The 19,019-nt window shown below is 40.6% G+C and overlaps 1 protein-coding gene across 1 annotated transcript in view; it reads right to left on the bottom strand.

The window, feature by feature from the left end:
- The window catches only part of LOC122643902 (guanylate kinase 2, chloroplastic/mitochondrial), a 67,626-nt gene that overhangs the window by 37,672 nt on the left and 10,935 nt on the right, over positions 1-19,019 (bottom strand). The window contains exon 2 of the mRNA XM_043837476.1: positions 16,627-16,950. Within this exon, the coding sequence (XP_043693411.1) occupies positions 16,627-16,920 (294 nt within the window). The 5' untranslated portion in view covers positions 16,921-16,950. The remainder of the gene's footprint in view (positions 1-16,626; positions 16,951-19,019) is intronic.

Genomic DNA, 19,019 nt, shown 5'->3' with positions numbered 1-19,019 from the left:
CTTAATTCTTGCTGGGCCCAATGGGGGACTTGGGCTGGAATTTTTTGCTGGCTGATCTGGGCCTTCGGCTGCTGTTGGGATGTGGGCTTGGACTGGGCCTGATCTTGAACCTGGGCTGGGCTGCAATTGAGCTGGGCTTGCAAATGGGCTGGGATTGAACCAGCCAGATGCTCTGCATCATTCCCATACCTCCCTTCTCTTCTATCTCCTTCTCCTTACTTCTCCCTGTTCTGCTCGATCTCTTTAGCATAGCTGCTATTAATCTGTGACTGCAACAACTGCTTCAATCGATCCCTGCTGAAGACCAGAAGTTATTCTCCAATCAAGTTCCCAACTGCTGCTGCTGGTCATCATCAAAAGAAGGATCAAAGTACACCTCTGCAGATCTGTGTCCGCCCTACATCCTGCTACAATTGAACCTTCTCTTCTCTGTAGCCCAAGCCCTATTACAGCAGAGCTTTGGAGCATAGAACCACACCAACTTACACCCCACTCGATCCATTGTTACAGGCCATTCTCCTGGCTGGATTGTTCCACAGCCTTAATCTTCTATTTTCATTCTCATCTCATATCTCCACTTCTGTCCATCATTACACCAAACTTGCAGCAAGACATCTTCCCTTCAAGGCCTCCACTCGATCCTCATTGGAGCCCAAACAAAGTCCTCGTTTGTAAGATAACTCTTAACCGTCGATTTTGATGTAGCTGCCATATCTCCAGTTCTTGTCCATCTTACATTATTTCAAGATGGGGAGAGCTGATGTAGATCACAAGTCCATATGTACCAGCAGGAACAAGCCCCAAAATCAGCCCAACAAGGTTGTGGATTCGACAGCTGTGAGAGGCAGCCTGGTCTGATGATGTGGTAAGCTTTTGTTTGTTTGATGTAGCATCACCTAAGGCAGCCCCAGCCCCAGCCCAGAGAGAAGCATGAAGAACAAGACAAACAGACTTCCAAAAAAAAAAAGTTACTGTTCACGTGAACAGTGTTGTGGGTCCATAAGCCTAGTATAGCGAAGGAAATCCAAGCAAATATTTGAGATTCTATGGGCCCCACAGAAGATAGCAAGACAAGGCAAGTTTTATTGCAGATTTAATTAGTTATATTTAATTAAGTTTCTATTTTTGTTTACTCTCTAATTTTATTTCAGTTTACTTAGTTAAGTCTTAGTCAAGTCTTAGATTACTTGGTATGCAAGCCTCAATATTCTCTTGTAAGAGGCTTATAGTAGTTTCCTTTTATGTTACTGTCTAATTTTCAACTTTCTATTTTTATTGTAAGCTTGCCTACGCTATTAATAGACCCCCTATTGTAAGGAAGTACAGATTTTGGAAAATAGAATTTTCAGACCATGTTGCCATTGTTTATGGTATTCATCCTTGTTTCAACAGCTGAGATAGTTGTGGGTGAGAGGCCCAAGGCTGAGATAGCCTACTATCCCTATCTTCTTCTTCTTCTTCTTCTTCATATGTAAAAGAAAAGTAGCAATAAAAAAAAGAATTGCAGTTTGTAATTTGTTCTTTTCAGTATCGATCCTGCTGAAATCGATCTCCCACTAGTTTTCCTGATTCGAGGTCGACTGTTGCATTATTTGATATCAAAGCTAAGGAGAGACGGCTCAAGATCAACAGTTGTTGCATTTTACTTGAAGGTTCATCATGCAAGTCAGATTCAGCATCTCTACCAAACTCAAGGGTGAGTTTTTTTCAAGATAGGGAGAGTTGATGTAGATCACAAGTCCATATGTACCCGTAGGAACAAGCCCCAAAACCAGCCCAACAAGGTTGTGGATTCGACTGTGGTGAAAAGCACCCTGGTCTGATGATGTAGTTTTTGTTGATTCGATGGAGCACCACCTAAGGCAGCCCCAGCCTAGAGAGAAGCATGAAGAACAAGACAAAACAGACTTCCCAAAAAAATAAATTATTGTTCACATGAACAGTGTTGTGGGTCCATAAACCTTGTATGGAGAAGGAAATCCAACCAAATATTTGAGATTCTGTTGGCCCCATTGAAGATAGCAAGACAAGGCAGATTTTATAGCTGATTTAGTTAATTACTATTTAATTAAGTTTCTATTTTCTTTTACTTTCTAATTTTATTTCAGTTTACTTAGTTAAGTCTAACTTAGTCAAGTCTTATATTACTTGGTGTACAAGCCTCGATATTCTCTTGTAAGAGGCTTATAGTAGTTTCCTTTTACGTTACTAATGTAGGACAAAACATGAAGAAAAAGAGGTCAAAGCACTGTTCACGTTACTGTTCATGTGAACAGTGTCACAGCCCATATTGCCTTGATGGAAATCCTTCTATAAGACCCAAGTTGAAGACTAAAGCACTGTTCATGTCACTGTTCACGTGAACAGTGTCAAAGCCAAAATTTGCCTTGTTTGGGATTGATTTTTAGAAGACCATGTGGGCCCATCAAGTGGAGGAAGATTCTATCCTAATGCTGCCATAATTTAGTTTCTATTTTCAGTTTATATTAGGTAGTTTCTAGTTTGGTTATCTTTGCATTTTTAGAAGGCTGAGTTATAAAGCCTTTAGTAATTTCTAATTTCATTCAGTTTCTATTTCCATTAGTTACTATTTTCATTAGTTTCTATTTTCCAAATAGTTGCTAAGTTTTACCTTCTACTTCTGTAGTCCAGCCTCAGTCTATATAAAGGCAGCTATTGTAATTGATTGACAGAGAGTTAATGAATAAAGTTTTGAGACCTTCTTGCACTCGATTATGGCAGTAAAACCCCTGTTCAACAGCTGGGATAGCTGCGGGTGAGATACCAGGCTGAGAAAGACATTCCCCTACCCTCCCCCTTCTTCTTCTATCTTCTTCTCCTACCCCAACTCGATCTCCGTTGCTGCTTCTGTTTGTGACTGCAACAATTCATTAAGAACTCAACCTGAAGATCAGAATCCATCCTCAATTGATTCTAAAGACTGCTACTGCTGCTATCAATCGATTGAAGGCTGCTGCTGCTCCTACAAGTTGATGTTTTGCTGCAACTTTTGAATCCCATATCTTCACCACCCTCCATCAGAATCTGTTGAGATTTGGAGAGCTGAATCACACCACCAAACACTCCACTCAATCCCTGTTGCAGGACCTTCTATTGGTTGTATTCTTCTACAGCACCAACCATCTATTTTCATTCCCAACTCATATCTCCACTTCTGTCCATCAGAACTGAACCAAAATTGCAGCAAAGTTTCATCCCTTCAAGTTGTTGGCTGGTTTGGCCTGCAGGGCTTAACTTTCTATTTTAGTGTCAGCCTCATATCTATCAACCTAGCCATTGGAATTGGCTGTGATTTCCAGCAAAGGTTCTCCTCACTGCCTGCTCCATTCGATCCAAGTTTGATACCAAACTACTGGTTGGATTACCTAGTATTTGTTACCTTCTATTTTGGTGTTTGCCTTCTTATTCTGATTTGCTTCCATTATTGATGATCTGCTGCAACAATTAGCGATCCTCCTGTAGAGTGGTTCTTAGCTGAACCTTTTCTACATTAGTTACTTTCTAATTTTAAACTTCCTTGTTTCTTCTTCTTCTTCTTCTTCTTAGATTCGATTATTGATGATCTGCTGCAACAATAAGCGATCCGCCTGTAGAATGGTTCTTAGCTGAACCTTTTCTGCATTAGTTACTTTCTACTTTTAAACTTCATTGTTTCTAATTTTTTTTAGTAGCAATGAAAATAAGAGTTGCAGTTTTTAATTTATTCTTTTCATTGTATCGATCCTGCTGCAATCGATCTCCCGTTGGTTTCCCTGTTTCGAGATTGGGCTCTTGTATTATTTGGCGCAGTTTTTAATTTGTTCTTTTCATTGTATTGATCCTGCTGCAACTGATCTCCTGCAACTGATCTCCCGCTGGTTTCCCTGTTTCGAGGTCGACTCTTGAACTACTGTTTACGTGAACAATGTTGTGGGTCCATAAGCCTTGTATGGAGAAGGAAATCCAAGCAAATATTTGAGATTCTGTGGGCGCCACTGAAGATAACAAGAAAAGGAAGATTTTATTGCTGATTTAGTTAGTTACTATTTACTTAAGTTTCTATTTTTGTTTAATTTCTAATTTTATTTCAGTTTACTTAGTTAAGTCTTACTTAGTCAAGTCTTAGATTACTTGGTGTACAAGCCTCAATATTCTCTTGTAAGATGCTTATAGAAGTTTCCTTTTATGTCACTGTCTAATTTTCAACTTCCTATTTTTATTATAAGCTTGTCTAACTATTAATAGGCCCCCTATTGTAAGGAAGGACAGATAGGCTATCCCTAGCCCCCTTCTCTATATCTTCTTCTTCATATGTAACAGAAAACGTAGCAATAAAAAAAAGAGTTGCAGTTTTTAATTTGTTCTTTTCATTGTATCGATCCTGCTGCAATCAATTTCCCGTTGGTTTCCCTGGTTCGAAGTCGACTCTCGCATTATTATGATGTAGATCACAAGTCTGTATGTACCCGCAGGAACAAGCCCCAAAACCAGCCCAGCAAGGTTGTGGGATTCAACTATTGTGAGAGGCAGCCTGGTCTGATGATGTGGCAAGTTTTTGTTGGTTCGATGGAGCATCACCTAAGGAAGCCCCAGCCCAAAGAGAAGCATGAAGAAGATAAGTGACCAAGGCAAAAAAATTTAAAAAAAAACAAAGAAGAAGTTATTGTTCACGTGAACAGCAACTCAAACAGTACCCGAGTTATTGAACAGTGATTTGGGGGCAGATATGGTCAAGTTGGTGGAGATTGAATGCAACTTTGAAGACTTCTAGAAGACTTTCTAATTTAGTGTCCTTCCTTTTGTTTTAGAAGGCTGATAGTAGTTTTTAATTCTAGTTAGTTTCTATTTTCAATAAGTTGCAATTGACAATAGTTGCTAGGTTTAGTAATTTCTATTTCCTACTTTCTATTTTCAGTTTTTTTCTTTTTTAGGAAGTTTCTATTTTCTACCTTCTATTTTGTAAGCTAGCCTAAGCTATTAATAGGCCCCCTATTGTAAGGAATGATCAAAATTGAATAATAGAATTTGCGGCCATTCTTATCATCAGTTATAGGAGAACATTCCATAGTTCAACATCTGGGATGGTTGTGGGTGAGAGATCCAGGGCTGAGATAGCCCATCCCCTACCCCCTTTATCTTCTTCCCCTTTCTTATTATCCTTTATGTTCTCCATTCATATGTAATAGAAAAGGCAGCAATAACATAAAAATAAAAAGAGTTATAGTTATTTAATTTGTTACTTATCGTGTTGATCCTAGCTATAATCGATCTCCCGCTGGTTTCCCTGGTTCGAGGTCGACTTCTTGCAATATTTGGTATCAGAGCTAAGGAGAGGCAGTAAACACGATTGTCAGTTGTTAATTCTACTTCCAATTTAAGATTCCTCATGAAAGTCTGATTCTATAACTCAACAAAACTTGAGAGCGAGTTTTTTTCAAGATGGGGAGAGCTGATGTAGATCATAAGTCCATATGTACCCGCAGGAACAAGCCCCAAAACCAGCCCAGCAAGGTTGTGGGATTGGACTGCTGTGAGAGGCAGCCTAGTCTGATGATGTGGCAAGTTTTTGTTGGTTCGATGGAGCTTCACCTAAGGCAGCCCCAGCCCAGAGAGAAGCATGAAGAAGATAAGCGACCAAGGTAGAAATTCAAAAAAAAAAAAAAACAGAAATTACTGTTCACATGAACAGTACCCGAGTTACTGTTCACGTGAACAGTGATTTGGGGGCAAATATGGACAAGTTGGTGAAAATTGAATGCAATTTTGAAGTCTTCTAGAAGACTTTCTAGTTTACTTAGTATCTATTTTAGTGTCCTTCCTTTTGTTTTAGAAGGCTGATACATAAAGCCTTAGTTTCTATTTTCAATAAGTTGTCATTGTCACTAGTTGTTAGGTTTAGTAGTTTATATTTCCTACTTTCTATTTTCAGTTAGTTTCTATTTTCTACCTACAATTTTTTAAGCTTGCCTACACTATTAATAGGCTAGTGCAGAACCAAGGGGGTGGTCTGCTATGGTGGGCTTCACAGAGAGAACAGTAAATGAATTAGAAGAAAGGAGGGGAAGGGACGAAGGAACTCACATTCACACACACACAGACACTCTCACAGAGCTTGACAAACAACTTTCATTAATCAAATCTTCAAATCTGTTGCTCTCCTACGATTACAATGAATAAATAGAGAATAGCCTTGCATAGGAATAGAAACCTAACTAAAATAGAAACAACCCAAAATGGAAACTACCAAAATAGACCATAGCTAAAGAAAGGAAACTACCTAAGATACTCCTACGTAATCTACCCATGAAATAAAACAAACCAAACTAAATACTGCATCCTAACTCCTAAGTGAACTACTAGCCCTTGCCAGACCAGAAAACCAGTTTAGGACCAGTCCTTGGTTTGGGCTTCCAAAGTGGGTCATGTCGGTCCAGCCATGCAAAGGCAACTGCATCAGCTCTCCTCCTCTGAAAAGAACTCGACTCCGACAAGTTCGGATAGGGTCGAAGAATGCCGTCTGAGTCAACTCACTGTAGGAGAAATGTACCGGCTGTCTTCTTGAGTTTGATAGATGGAAGATCCTTCGTTGGGAGGAATTTCATCTCAAGTCCACCATGGTGAAAGGAATATGGATTCTCATAACCACAGTGCTTGGCTTTCTTGTCATACAACCATGGGCATTCCAAAAGAATGTGGCAGACTTTCAAAGGGAGGACATCAAATTGCACATGATCAATTAGTCCACCAATGGAATATGTGAGCAAACACCTTTCATTAACCTTGAGGTTTGTGTTGTTTCACCCATGCAACCTTGTAGGGATTCAGATGAGGTTCCGTCTTTAAACCCAACTTGCGAACAGCATCTTCAGCGACAACGTTGGTGCAACTGCCTGAATCAATCAGCATATCACATAGCTTGTCATTGCATCGCACCCTGGTCTAAAAAATATTGTTACGATGCCAATCTTTATCTTCCTCATTGGAAACTTTCTGTGTAGCCAAGAGGGGGCAAATAACATAGCAATACTGATGCTCGCCATCACTATCATCATCAATCTCACCAAGCCCACGCTCATGTTCAGCCACCAAATTGACTGTCCCTGTGGGCCGTTGCTCCTTTGGATCAAATTGTATAAAATTGTCCTTGTCAATGTGGGCTACAAAACGATTAGGGTATTGAGTAGTCATATGGCCATACCCCTTGCACGTGAAGCACTGAATAGCTGCTTTCGGCATCATCGAATTTCTGTCATATGCACGCCGAGGTGGAGAATAAGGTCTATTTGAACCTCGCCAAGGTGGGGAGTAAGGACGAACCGGTCGTGTAGGTGCCACAGAAGAATTACTAGCCTGTGGTTTGTTAACCGAAGCTGACTTCTCCTGAAAAGAAGACTGATGTGGGCGAAAACTACCACCTCTAGAATATGTGTCAGTAAAATTTCTTCAATTACAAGGTTTCCTCAAATTTTCCTCAACCTGATAGGCCACCTGAACTGCTTCCTCCATAGTAGGTAGTCTACTGGCGGCAATTACGGCACTTATTTGTGGATGCAAGCCATTGCAGAACTGCGCCACTAAGACTTCCCCATCCCACTCAAACTCAGATCGAGTGGCTAAGTGATAGAACTTGGACATGTACTCCTTAACTGACAAACTATCTTGTCTCAACTGCACAAATTTGAGGTGTACGCGTTGCTTGTAATCAGCCGGTTGGAATCTTCAGTCCATTGCAATGCGCATCTCAGCCCATATAGTAACTTGGCCAAGATCTCGAGTACAGTTCTATTGTTGGTGTTTGATCCACTAAACCCGGGCCGTGCCTTTCAACTTACCCTCTGCAAATATCAGTTTCCTAGCCTCTGGCAAATTGTACCATCTAAAGAAAATTTCCAAGCTATGAACCCAGTCAAGATATTGCTCCAGGTCGTGGTCCCCATAAAAATCAAGGACTTCCAACTTTGCTGCTTTGTCCACTCCTTCATATTGTCCAGCCCCATATGGTGGTGGTGGTGAGGTGTAATTCGAAGAATCCACAGATAGCATGGGACTCTTTCCTTTATCAGAAGCCACCAATCGATTAATCAAAGCTTGCATAGATTCCATCACTGTTTGAATGGAATTAGCAATGGTGGTCAGAGTGTCCAATTTGGCATTTGTTTCAGTCTTACAAGAATTTAACTGTTGGTGGAGTTCACTGTTGGTTACCATGGTTATGCTAAAGCAAGAGAATACTCAAAAGACAAAGGTTGAATGGCAAAACAGCAAATAAATGGAAGTTTATAAGTGGATGGCAGAAGTGTAAATATGGAAATTTCAATGAAAAGCACAAGTATAATGTATAGGAGAGGGTTAAATATGGAAACAAATTAGAATATGGATAGAAGGGGCAAGTGGAAAAACAGGGGCAGTTTAGGGAAATAAAAAAGGTAAAGAAATAATCGTGGGTGGGGAATATGTTAGGAAATAAAGTAAATTGGGAAACTTATCGATTTGCGAGAGGAGAAGAAGACACTTCGTCTTCAACCTTTGACCGAGAGAAGAACCAGAGGAGGAGACTGCAAATTCGATGAAGCCAACAACTCCGGCGGGTGGGGGATTCTACTTCATCTGCTTTGAGTTTGACTGCAACGAGGAAGCAAACTTCTGAACCAGGTATGTAAATTTCTTTCTTCTTCTGCTTCGATTCTCTGTTTCTCTTCTTCTCTTCTCGATTTTTTTTTTTTTTATTTTCTTTTCTGTTTCTGGTTTCTGGTTTCTGGTGGAACCCTATGGGGTGGAATCAAAACGATGGAGTTGGGGAGAATGGATTTCTGCAGGAGAAGGATGAATGGAGGGGGTTTTTTGGTGCTTTTTTTTATTTTTGGTCGCTGTTACAGCGAGGAAGAAAGGGGTTGTTGCGGTTGGGGTTTCAGGGAGTTGAAGGAGAGAAAGAAGGGAAGGGGTGCTGCAGAAGATGGAAAGGGGATGGGGGTACTGGTGTCACAGTAGGACAACTGGGAAGATAAGAAATACAAGGAAGAAGGAGAATGGGATAAGAGAGATGGACAGGAGGGGGATGGATCCCTTGGGCTCTGATACCAGATAATGCAGAACCAGGGGGGGTGGTCTGCTATGGTGGGCCTCACAGAGAGAACAGTAGAAGAATTAGAGGAAAGGAGGGGAAGGGAAGAGGGAACTCACGTTCACACTCTCACAGAGCTTCACAAACAACTTTCATTAATCAAATCTTCAAATCTGTTGCTCTCCTATGATTACAACGAATAAATAGAGAATAGCCTGGCAAAGGAATAGAAACCTAACTAAAATAGAAACAACCCAAAATGGAAACTGCTAAAATAGACCATAGCTAAAGAAGAAAACTACCTAAGATACTCCTATGTCATCTACCCATGAAACAAAATAAACCAAACTAAATATTGCATCCTAACTCCTTAGTGAACCACCAGCCCTTGCCAAACCAGAAAAGCGGTTTAGGACCAGTCCTTGGTTTGGGCTTCCAAAGTGGGTCATGTCGGTCCAGCCAGGCTAGGGCAACTGCATCATAGGCCCCCTACTGTAAGGAAGGATCAGAATTGAATAATACAATTTTCTGGCCAAGCTGCCATTGATTATGGGAGAAATTCCTTGTTTCAACAGCTGGGATAGCTGTGGGGGAAAGACCAGCCTGAGAGAGCCATTCCCCTACCCCCTTCTCTTCTATCTCCTTCTCCTATCTTCTCCCTGTTCTGCTCGATCTCTTTAGCACTGCTGCTACTAATCTGTGACTGCAACTGCTGCAATCAATCCCTGCTGAAGACCAGAAGTTGTTCTCCAATCAAGTTCTCAACTGCTGCTGCTGTTCATCATCACAAGAAGGATCGAAGTACACCTAAGCACATCTGTGTGTGCCCTACTTCCTGTAACAATCGAACCTGCTCTTCTCTGTAGCCTAAGCCCTATTACAGCAGAGCTTTGGAGCATAGAACCACACCAACTTACACCCCACTCGATCCATTGTTACAAGCCATTCTACTGGCTGGATTGTTCCCCAGCCTTAACCTTCTATTTTCATTCTCATCTCATATATCCACATCTGTCCATCAGAATTACACCAAACTTGTAGCAAGACATCTCCCCTTCAAGGCCTCCACTCGATCCTCATTGGAGCCCAAACAAAATGCTGGTTTGTGAGATAACTTTTAACTTTCTATTTTGGTGTTGCTGTCATATCTCTCAACCTCACCATCAGAATTGAATGAAACTTTCAGCATAGCTTCTCCTTTAGACAAACACCACTCGACCTGAGTTTGGTTCTGTTCTATTGACTGGTTTGGTTTCTACACACTTATCTATACTTTCTAATTTCGGTGTTCTGCTGATAGTCTTGTTTTCGGCCATTCAAATCTGCCCCTACTTGGAGGGTTTGCTGAGCATACCTAGGCCTGCACTCGACATTGATTTCAGTCGCATTACTTGACTGAAACCTGAGTTTCTGCCTGCACCCTAAACCTGAATTTTGAACCTGGTTTGTACCCTGCTGTTGGGGTTAATATTAGTTGACTGCTGTGAATTATTGTGGGTTTACTTGGGGCTGGGTTAACCCTAACCTAGTCTTACATTATGTAAGACTGCAAACTAGGGTTTACAGTCCCAATAATAACTTTCAAACTCCAATAAACTCGGTGAGAATACTCAGGCTTTAGGTAGGGAAGTAAATAGACAAATCTGAGAATACATTCAATGGCCAGAAACACAACAGAAGTAGGTTTTCAAAAGTAGAAAGTACTGATGAGTGTGTAGAAACCAAACCAGCAATGCGAAGAGACCAAACTTGGATCCAGTGGAGCAGGGACAGAGGGGAATCTCTGCAGAAAATTTCAGCCAGTTCCAATGGCTAACTTGTGAGTGGTGAAGGAGTTCCCAAATTAGAAGGTTAGAGTCTGCAGGCCAAACCAGTTAGAATCTGGGCCTCAAGTCAAGGGTCGAATGTAGCCTTTGATGGTGTGATTCAATCTTCCAAATCTCAATTGATTTCAGTGGTTGGTTGAGAAAATATCCCAGCCTGAAGTCTGCAGCAATACCTAGACAGCACAGCAGAGCCGCAGGGTATTCAAGTCTCCCTTCAAATTGATGCAACAGCAATAGATCTGAACTTGATTGGGACTTGATTCTGATCTTCCATAGGTCTTCACAGCACTTGCAGCAATCTTAGAATGGCAGCAGCAGTAAAGGAAATCGAGCAGGAAAGGGAGGAGGAGAAGAAGATAGAAGAAATGGGGTAGGGGAAGGGAATGGCTTTATCAGCCTGGGTCTCTCACCCATAGCTATCCCAGCTGTTGGAACAAGGATATTCTCCCATAATCGAGTGCAACAGTTTGCCTCAAAAGTTCTTTCATTAATTCTGTGTCAATCAATTACAATAGCTGCCTTTTCATAGACTGAGGCTAGGTTACAAAAAATAGAAAGTAAAACTTAGCAACTATTTGGAAAATAGAAACTAATGAAAATAGTAACTACTGGAAATAGAGACTACTAAAGGCTTTATAACTCAGCCTTCTAAACATGCAAAGACAACCAAATTAGAAACTTAAGCCTACTTTCTAACTATGAAAATAGAAACTAAACCATGGCAGCATTCGGATAGAAGCTTTCTCCACTTTGATGGGTCCACAAGATCTTCTAAAAAGCAGTCCCACACAAGGCAAATATGGGCTGTGATACTGTTCATGTGAACAGTGTTTCGGCCTCTTTTTCTTGGCCCTTCTAGAAGACCTGTTGGGCTGGCTCGATCTGGTCCATCTGGAGCTGGTTTGATGGACCTTGGTTCTTCTTCTTCTTCTTCTTCTTCTTCTTCTTCTGGTCAGTCGTGGGATCTACATCAGCTCTCCCCCTCTTCTCAAAATTCAACCTCAAATTTTGAGAAGAGTGAAACTGATTTTCGAGTTGTGCACATCTGTCTTCAGTCCATAGTAGAATTCAGGTAGTTCCTTGAAGATACAAATGTAATCCAGAAGATGTGGAGTTTGTTCTTCAGTGTACTTTGGTGGAATAATAAATTCCACATGTTCAACTTCAACATCCTCAAAATCTCAAATGTATCCATGGGATCATACATATGTGGTGGAAACCATTTCTGATTCAGACTTGAACTCTTCCTGTAAAGGTGCTATATCTGATTCGTTACTAGCTGTCAAGGACTCTGTGTGAGATAACACTAGTAACGGCTTTGCAACATGCTGTCCTTTACTCGTGGTTGAACGTGTATGCTTCTGAAGAGGTGTTTACCTTCTTCCTTAGTTGGTGGCTTCTCAAGAATAGGATTCAATAGTTGTTGGCGCTTGGCTTGGGCAGCCTTTAATTTTGATTTCATGGCAGGTATATTGAGTGGGTTAAATACCAATGGTTTTCCCTTGAAATCAAAGAAACATTGGTTCTTGGTATCTCTCACCAAGACATTGTTGTCATAAATCCATGGCCTCCCTAACAACACATCAATCAAGATCATAGGGATTACGTCGCACCACACATCCTCCTCATCGCCTGAAATCTGAAGTGGGACAGAACACCTTTGGTTGACCTCCAAAGTGTTGTTAGGTTGACCTCCAAAGTGTTGTTATTGAGTAGCGAAACTTTGTAAGGCTATGGGTGTGGTTCAAGCTTGAGCTTCCCGTCAATGACAAATGCTTGAGAGACCACATTCACACAACTCCCACTGTCTACAATCACTTGTGCCTTAGACTTTCCGCTGCCCATCAAGGTATTAAAAATTGTGTTGCCTCCAGTCCTCTCCCTTAGATTCAGCAAGAAAATTCTTGAAACAACATGTACTTCATAGGCATTTTCAGCAAAATCATCTTCTAGGATATCATCCAAATCCTCACCCTCAAGGGCAGCATTAACAGCCCATTCATCACCCAACTGCGGTTCACATACAAGCATCTCCGGGTTGGATTCAATGGCTGTAATGATAGAGTTGGCCTTGCCACGATGTGGGCACTGAGCAGAATCTAGCAGCGTGCCCAAGTCTACTGCAATGGTAAAAATTTACACCAGCCGCATCCATAGGGGCCTTACCCTTACCCGGTGTAACTTGTGGAGTTTGGGTAGGGGCACCACTAGGTCGATTAGGGGTGAAGGTCTTCTTTACGTCACCGGATGAGTTATTGAAACATCGTGGAGCTGCCTTTATCAAATCTTCGGCCATCATAGCTTTCTCAACACAATCATTCAAAGTATGCATTGTTACTATGCCCATCTTCTCTTTTTTGTCACCTCTTAATCCCAATTTGAAGCGGGAAAAGAGCTGTTCATCATCTTCATTAACACCAGTATGAGAAAGTAAATCATTAAATTTATCAATGTACTCTTCAACAGTCATAGTAATTTGGCGTTGAGTATTGAGCTGATCGTGGAAGCGTTGACGGTAAAGTAGAGGGAAGATGCTTCTCCATAAGGACTCCCTTCATGCCTTCCCATGTAGTGGGTTCTATCCGTTGATGTATAAGCCTTGTCTCATGAGCATAGTTCAAAATCTCGCGAAATCTCGATCGAGATTTCGGAAATTTCGGATATTTCGACCTCCTCGAAACAAAATGCCACCTCGAATCAAAAAAATACAAAAATTCGATCGAAATTCTTGAAATTTCGAGATATCTCGAGATTTTTTCAAAATTTCGAGAGATTTTGAGTTTCTCGAGAAATTGCTTTATATAAATGAACATGTTTCGTCAGTCTCAGTCGAAATTTCGACCGAGACTGAGAAACAGCTCTGGTTTTGCACTTTTGCTTGGTTTTTTAAGGTGATTGACATATTGTGATTTGGAATGTTTGATATCATCTTCTTAAATCATAACTCTTAAGTTGTTATTTATTAACTTGTTATTGACTTGATGTCTTATGTACTTAATATTATGATTTATGACTTAACTTATGAGTCATTATGTTTCCAACTTAGTTCCAAATCAATTTACTTGTTTAATGTACAATGTGTATGTGTAAATGTGTAATTAACTAAGTTATACATTAGGGTTCGACCGTACGTTGCCAATCAATCTTGCACATCCAAAACACCATTTTGGGTGACTATTTTTGCAATTTGAACATTTAAATGTGTTTATATAGCCTAAAATAGGGTTTCCATGAAGTTTCAGGCCTTAACTTGGCCTAAAACCAACCGAAATGACCTATCGAAACATACCAGAAAAATACAATATTTCGACCGAAATATCCGAAATTTCGAATATTTCGGATATTTCGGTCAGCCCGAAATACCGAAACGAAACGAGTTCTCGAACCATGCTCATGAGTACGCCACCATTCTCTAGCTCCCCCAATGAGCTTAGTGCGGGCCAGTTGCATCTTTCGTGCTTCCGTCAATTGAAACCATTTGAAATAATCAAACCAAAGCATTCACCCAATCAAGGAAAGCAATAGGATCATGCTTCCCGTTGTATTCTTTAAGATCCAGCTTCACTTTGTGCTTGTCATCACGTGGAAGATGATTAGGATAAAATTCATCTCCATATTCATCCTCTTCTAGATATGTAGGTTGGACAACGCAACGAGGTGGATGTGGTACATGCCTAGGAACATTGTTCACTGTAGGTTGCTGGCTGCCTGCTTTTGATGCTTTCATCTCCTTGATCTCTTGGTCTATAACAGCAAGTTTATTGGACAGTTGCCGGAATGCTAGGATGAGTTGTGCTTGACTAGCACTCTCAGTGATTGGAGCTTGGTTCACCCATAGCTCTGATACGAAATAATGTAAGAGTGAGGTTGAGAGCTATGGCAGCAACACCAAAAAAGAAGCTTAAGAGTTATCTCAAAAATCTTCATTTTGACAGATGTAAATTCTCGCCAGAGGAAGAAGCAAAAGAACCATCGAACCAGGTCCTTTTTTGGGCCAGAACTAGACCAGCTCAAGCCAGCCCAGCAGGGCTTCTAGAATCTGCCCAAAGATGCTCCACGATTTTGACAGATTCTCCTTCGACTAGTCAACTAGGATTGGTGCACTTCAGTTTCTATTTTATGACTGCAGCCTTTAGTAGTTACTATATTTATTAGTTTCTAATTTGTTCCTTGCATGAGGCTGAACTATAAATCCTAGTAGTTTCTAATTTTAGTTACCTTCTATTTTAGTTAGGATTTAGTAGTTTCTATTTTCCTTACTTTCTATTTTTACTGTAAGCTTGCCTAAGCTATTAATAGGCCCCCTATTGTAAGGAAGGATCAGAATTGAATAATACAATTTTCTGGCCAAGCTACCATCGATTATGGGAGAAACTCCTTGTTTCAACAGCTGGGATAGCTGTGGGTGAGAGACCCAGGCTGAGAGAGTCATTCCCCTACCCCCTTCTCTTCTATCTCCTTCTTCTATCTTCTCCCTATTCTGCTCAATCTCTTTAGCACTGCTGCTACTAATCTGTGACTGCAACTGCTGCAATCGACCCCTGCTGAAGACCAGAAGTTGTTCTCCAATCATGTTCTCAACTGCTACCTACTGTTCATCATCAAAAGAAGGATCGAAGTACACCTCTACAGATCTGTGTGTGCCCTACTTCCTGCAACAATCAAACCTGCTCTTCTCTGCAGCTTAAGCCCTATTACAGCAGAGCTTTGGAGCATAAAACCACACCAACTTACACCCCACTCGATCCATTGTTACAGGCCATTCTACTGGATGGACTGTTCCACAGCCTTAACCTTCTATTTTCATTCTCATCTCATATCTCCACTTCTGTCCATCAGAATTACACCAAACTTGCAGCAAGACATCTCCCCTTCAAGGCCTCCACTTGATCCTCATTGGAGCCCAAACAAAGTGCTGGTTTGTGAGATAAATCCAAACCTTCTATTTTGGTGTTGCTGCCATATCTCTCAACCTCACCATCAGAATTGAATGAAACTTTCAGCATAGCCTCTCCTATATACAAACACTACTCGACCTGAGTTTGGTTTTGTTCTATTGACTGGTTTGGTTTTTACACACTAATCTATACTTTCTAATTTTGGTGTTCTGTTGGTAGTCTTGTTTCTGGCCATTCAAATCAGCCCCTACTTGGAGGGTTTGCTTAGCATACCTAGGCCTGCACTCGACATTGATTTCAGTCCCATTACTTGACTGAAACCTGAGTTTCTATCTACACCCTAAATCTGAATTTGGGGCCTGGTTTGTACCCTGCTGTTGGGGTTAATATCAGTTGACTGCTGTGAATTATTATGGGTTTAATTGGGGCTGGGTTAACCCCTAACCTAGTCTTACATTAACATGCAGTGCAAGAAACAACATTAGGGACAAGGGTGCCATCATTTCAAACTGCCAGAAACAGTTTTGGTGATTAATAAGTCACAATTCAAGTGTTACGCCATGCCACATTGAAACAATTTCATATCATATGGTTCACAAAATTCAAGTAACTCCAGTTTCCTATTTGGGGCTAGGCTGACTTTAACAAGTTAAAACCGTGTGGCATTTGGATTCTACACAGAATACTACAGACAATTCGGAAGCAATAAATGATTTTCCTATTTTGGGCTAGGTTGTCCATAACAAGTTAAAACTATGTGACAGGGGGTAAGGGCACCATGGGAGAGACCTTATCAAAAGCAACCTCAACACAAGAGAGAGAGAGAGAGAGCGAGAGAGACCTTATCAGCAGTGACAGGGGGTAAGGGCACCATGGGAGGTCGGCTGGCATCGCCCATTCGGAATCGAGAAGCCCTGAAAGGAGGTGAGAGAAAATTATTATCCCTTTGAAATCCGAATCTCAACACACTTCGTTCGGAGAGCCTTGCTTTGAAGGGAACTGAGAGATGGCCAGAGACTTCTCTGGGCAATGGGAGAAGATGAAGGTCTGAGCGGACGATAGAGGTGAAGAAAACTCGTCGAAAGTGCATCGATGTAGGCAATGAGCCTTGAAGGCTTATAACCAACCTTCCCATTTCTTCGCTGCCATTAAACCTCTGACCCCTCTCTGTCTTTCTCTCTCTGCAACGCAATGAGACAAGATCGTTTAGGCGGTAAAGGTAATATAAAGCCGGCTGCGCGGCACGGGTTGCGTGCCCGATCCATTACCAACCCCAACTAAACCCTCCTGTGACGGTCCAGCCGGAATGTACCCAATCCACATTGGCTCATCACCAACCGGCTCAACCCTGTATCCTGCTGTAGTAATAAAATCAGAAATCACATTTCTTATGTAAAAGAACAGATCAATCAATGTGGTAAGATGTGGACAGACCTAAGGGATATATAATAGCTTGATTTTGATTTTCACGGATTGTTTCAATGAGATATTTTCAGATCAACAAAAATAAAAATAAAAAAACCAAATCTTAAGGCTCATTATTCAACCGGAACCTAGTTTTGTATGGTACAAATTTCTTTGAATAGTTCTATCATACAAAAAGGGTCCTTCTAGGCGTCAACTATGCCTAGTGGTGTATGATGCTTTACTATTTGCCATATGGCTTAGTCCAAGCCCTTTGAGAACCCCCAAAGATAAGTTGGAGAACTGTTCTAACAATCGAGATACCTTCTAAGAAGTGGTTGATCAGTTTGAGGAAACGATTTACCGGTTGTTGCAGAGGGCTTCCGACAATTTGCGATCAGACAGAGAGCCAGCTAAACGAATTGCGTCAGTTGCTCACTGTGAGCAAACTCTATAAAACAGCGACTTAGGAGTTGCATCTGGATGGAAGTGATTGATCGATAATGTGACAACCTTAACCCACTAGACCTGGCGGGGCTCATAACCGCCAGACCTGGCTGAGACTGCACAGGACAAAACCATAATCATTATCCATGTCGACAGAAAATCCAGGTCGTGTCAACACACGACTTCAAAAGGGGTGAAATACCCAAGAAATTCATTTCATCAATGAATACAATGAAGTCTCTTGGTAAATGAAAGGGTTAATAACATTCAAATGTTGTTCCCAAATGTTACAATTACAACAAAATATGGTATGAATCTGATGGCATCTAATAAAACTCAAACTATTCATATTTACTATTTACGTGTAAACATAAGATTTACATATTGTCTGAGATACATCATAACATCATTATTTACACAAGTTTAGTAAAGAAAAATTACAAATAAAAGACAATTGGGTCTCATTAGTCCCGGCAATTCATTTGCCCTTAATTATCTGCACTGCTATCATCTGTTACAAAAGAATAAATAACAAGGGGGTGAGCTAAAAGCTCAATGAGTGCAACTTACAAAACCATGCTAATCATCCATTTTCAAGTATTTAAGCACTTAATTACTCACCTACACATTGTTCATTCATCATTAAAAACGTTTTGTCAAACTCATTATTCATATCTTTAACATAATGAGGCTTTTGCTATATGGCATGATTCCGAACTTGCCTGTCATATTCATCCCTTTCATCTCAATCACATAAAGTGTGAGGCATTCTACCCAAAAGGGCAAAGTATCATTCAATCTTTTTATCTCAAACACATAAAGTGTGAGGCATTCTGTCGGAAGGCAAAGTATCATTCATTCCTTTCATCTCAAGCAAATAAAGTGTGAGGCATTCTGTTGGCTAGGCAAAAATCCTATCAAAGGTAGGGCATCTCAAGCGGCATTCAGTTGGTCCAACCAAGCATCTCACTACTAGAGTGAGGAACATTCATTAGCCTGTCTTATTCATTTTCATTTCATCATTTCTATATTTATTCATTACCATTCATTCTTTTCATTTGCATTTATACTTTTCAATCTCATTTTACCTCATATGGATTTTCATAGCATTACAATGGCATAGATCCATTCACATGTAAACATAATTATTTCATACCATTTTCAATCCATATGTCATTATAATAGAATTCTACCATTCCATTCATTCATTATGATGCATTAAAGACTTAAAGTTTCAATCATAATACATTTCATATAGCACTCAAGCTCATTATAAGCACTTATCATTGGTAAAGTACCATTACATTCAATCATATATATATATACACTAAGTAAGAATGCACGTGGATTCTAAGCAGAGATTTTAGAGAGTGAAACTAACGA

The sequence above is a fragment of the Telopea speciosissima genome, chromosome 10 (assembly GCF_018873765.1).
Source record: "Telopea speciosissima isolate NSW1024214 ecotype Mountain lineage chromosome 10, Tspe_v1, whole genome shotgun sequence".
Classification (NCBI taxonomy): domain Eukaryota; kingdom Viridiplantae; phylum Streptophyta; class Magnoliopsida; order Proteales; family Proteaceae; genus Telopea; species Telopea speciosissima.
The sequence above is the reverse complement of the archived record's forward strand: the minus strand, read 5'-3'. Positions and strand labels throughout refer to the sequence as shown.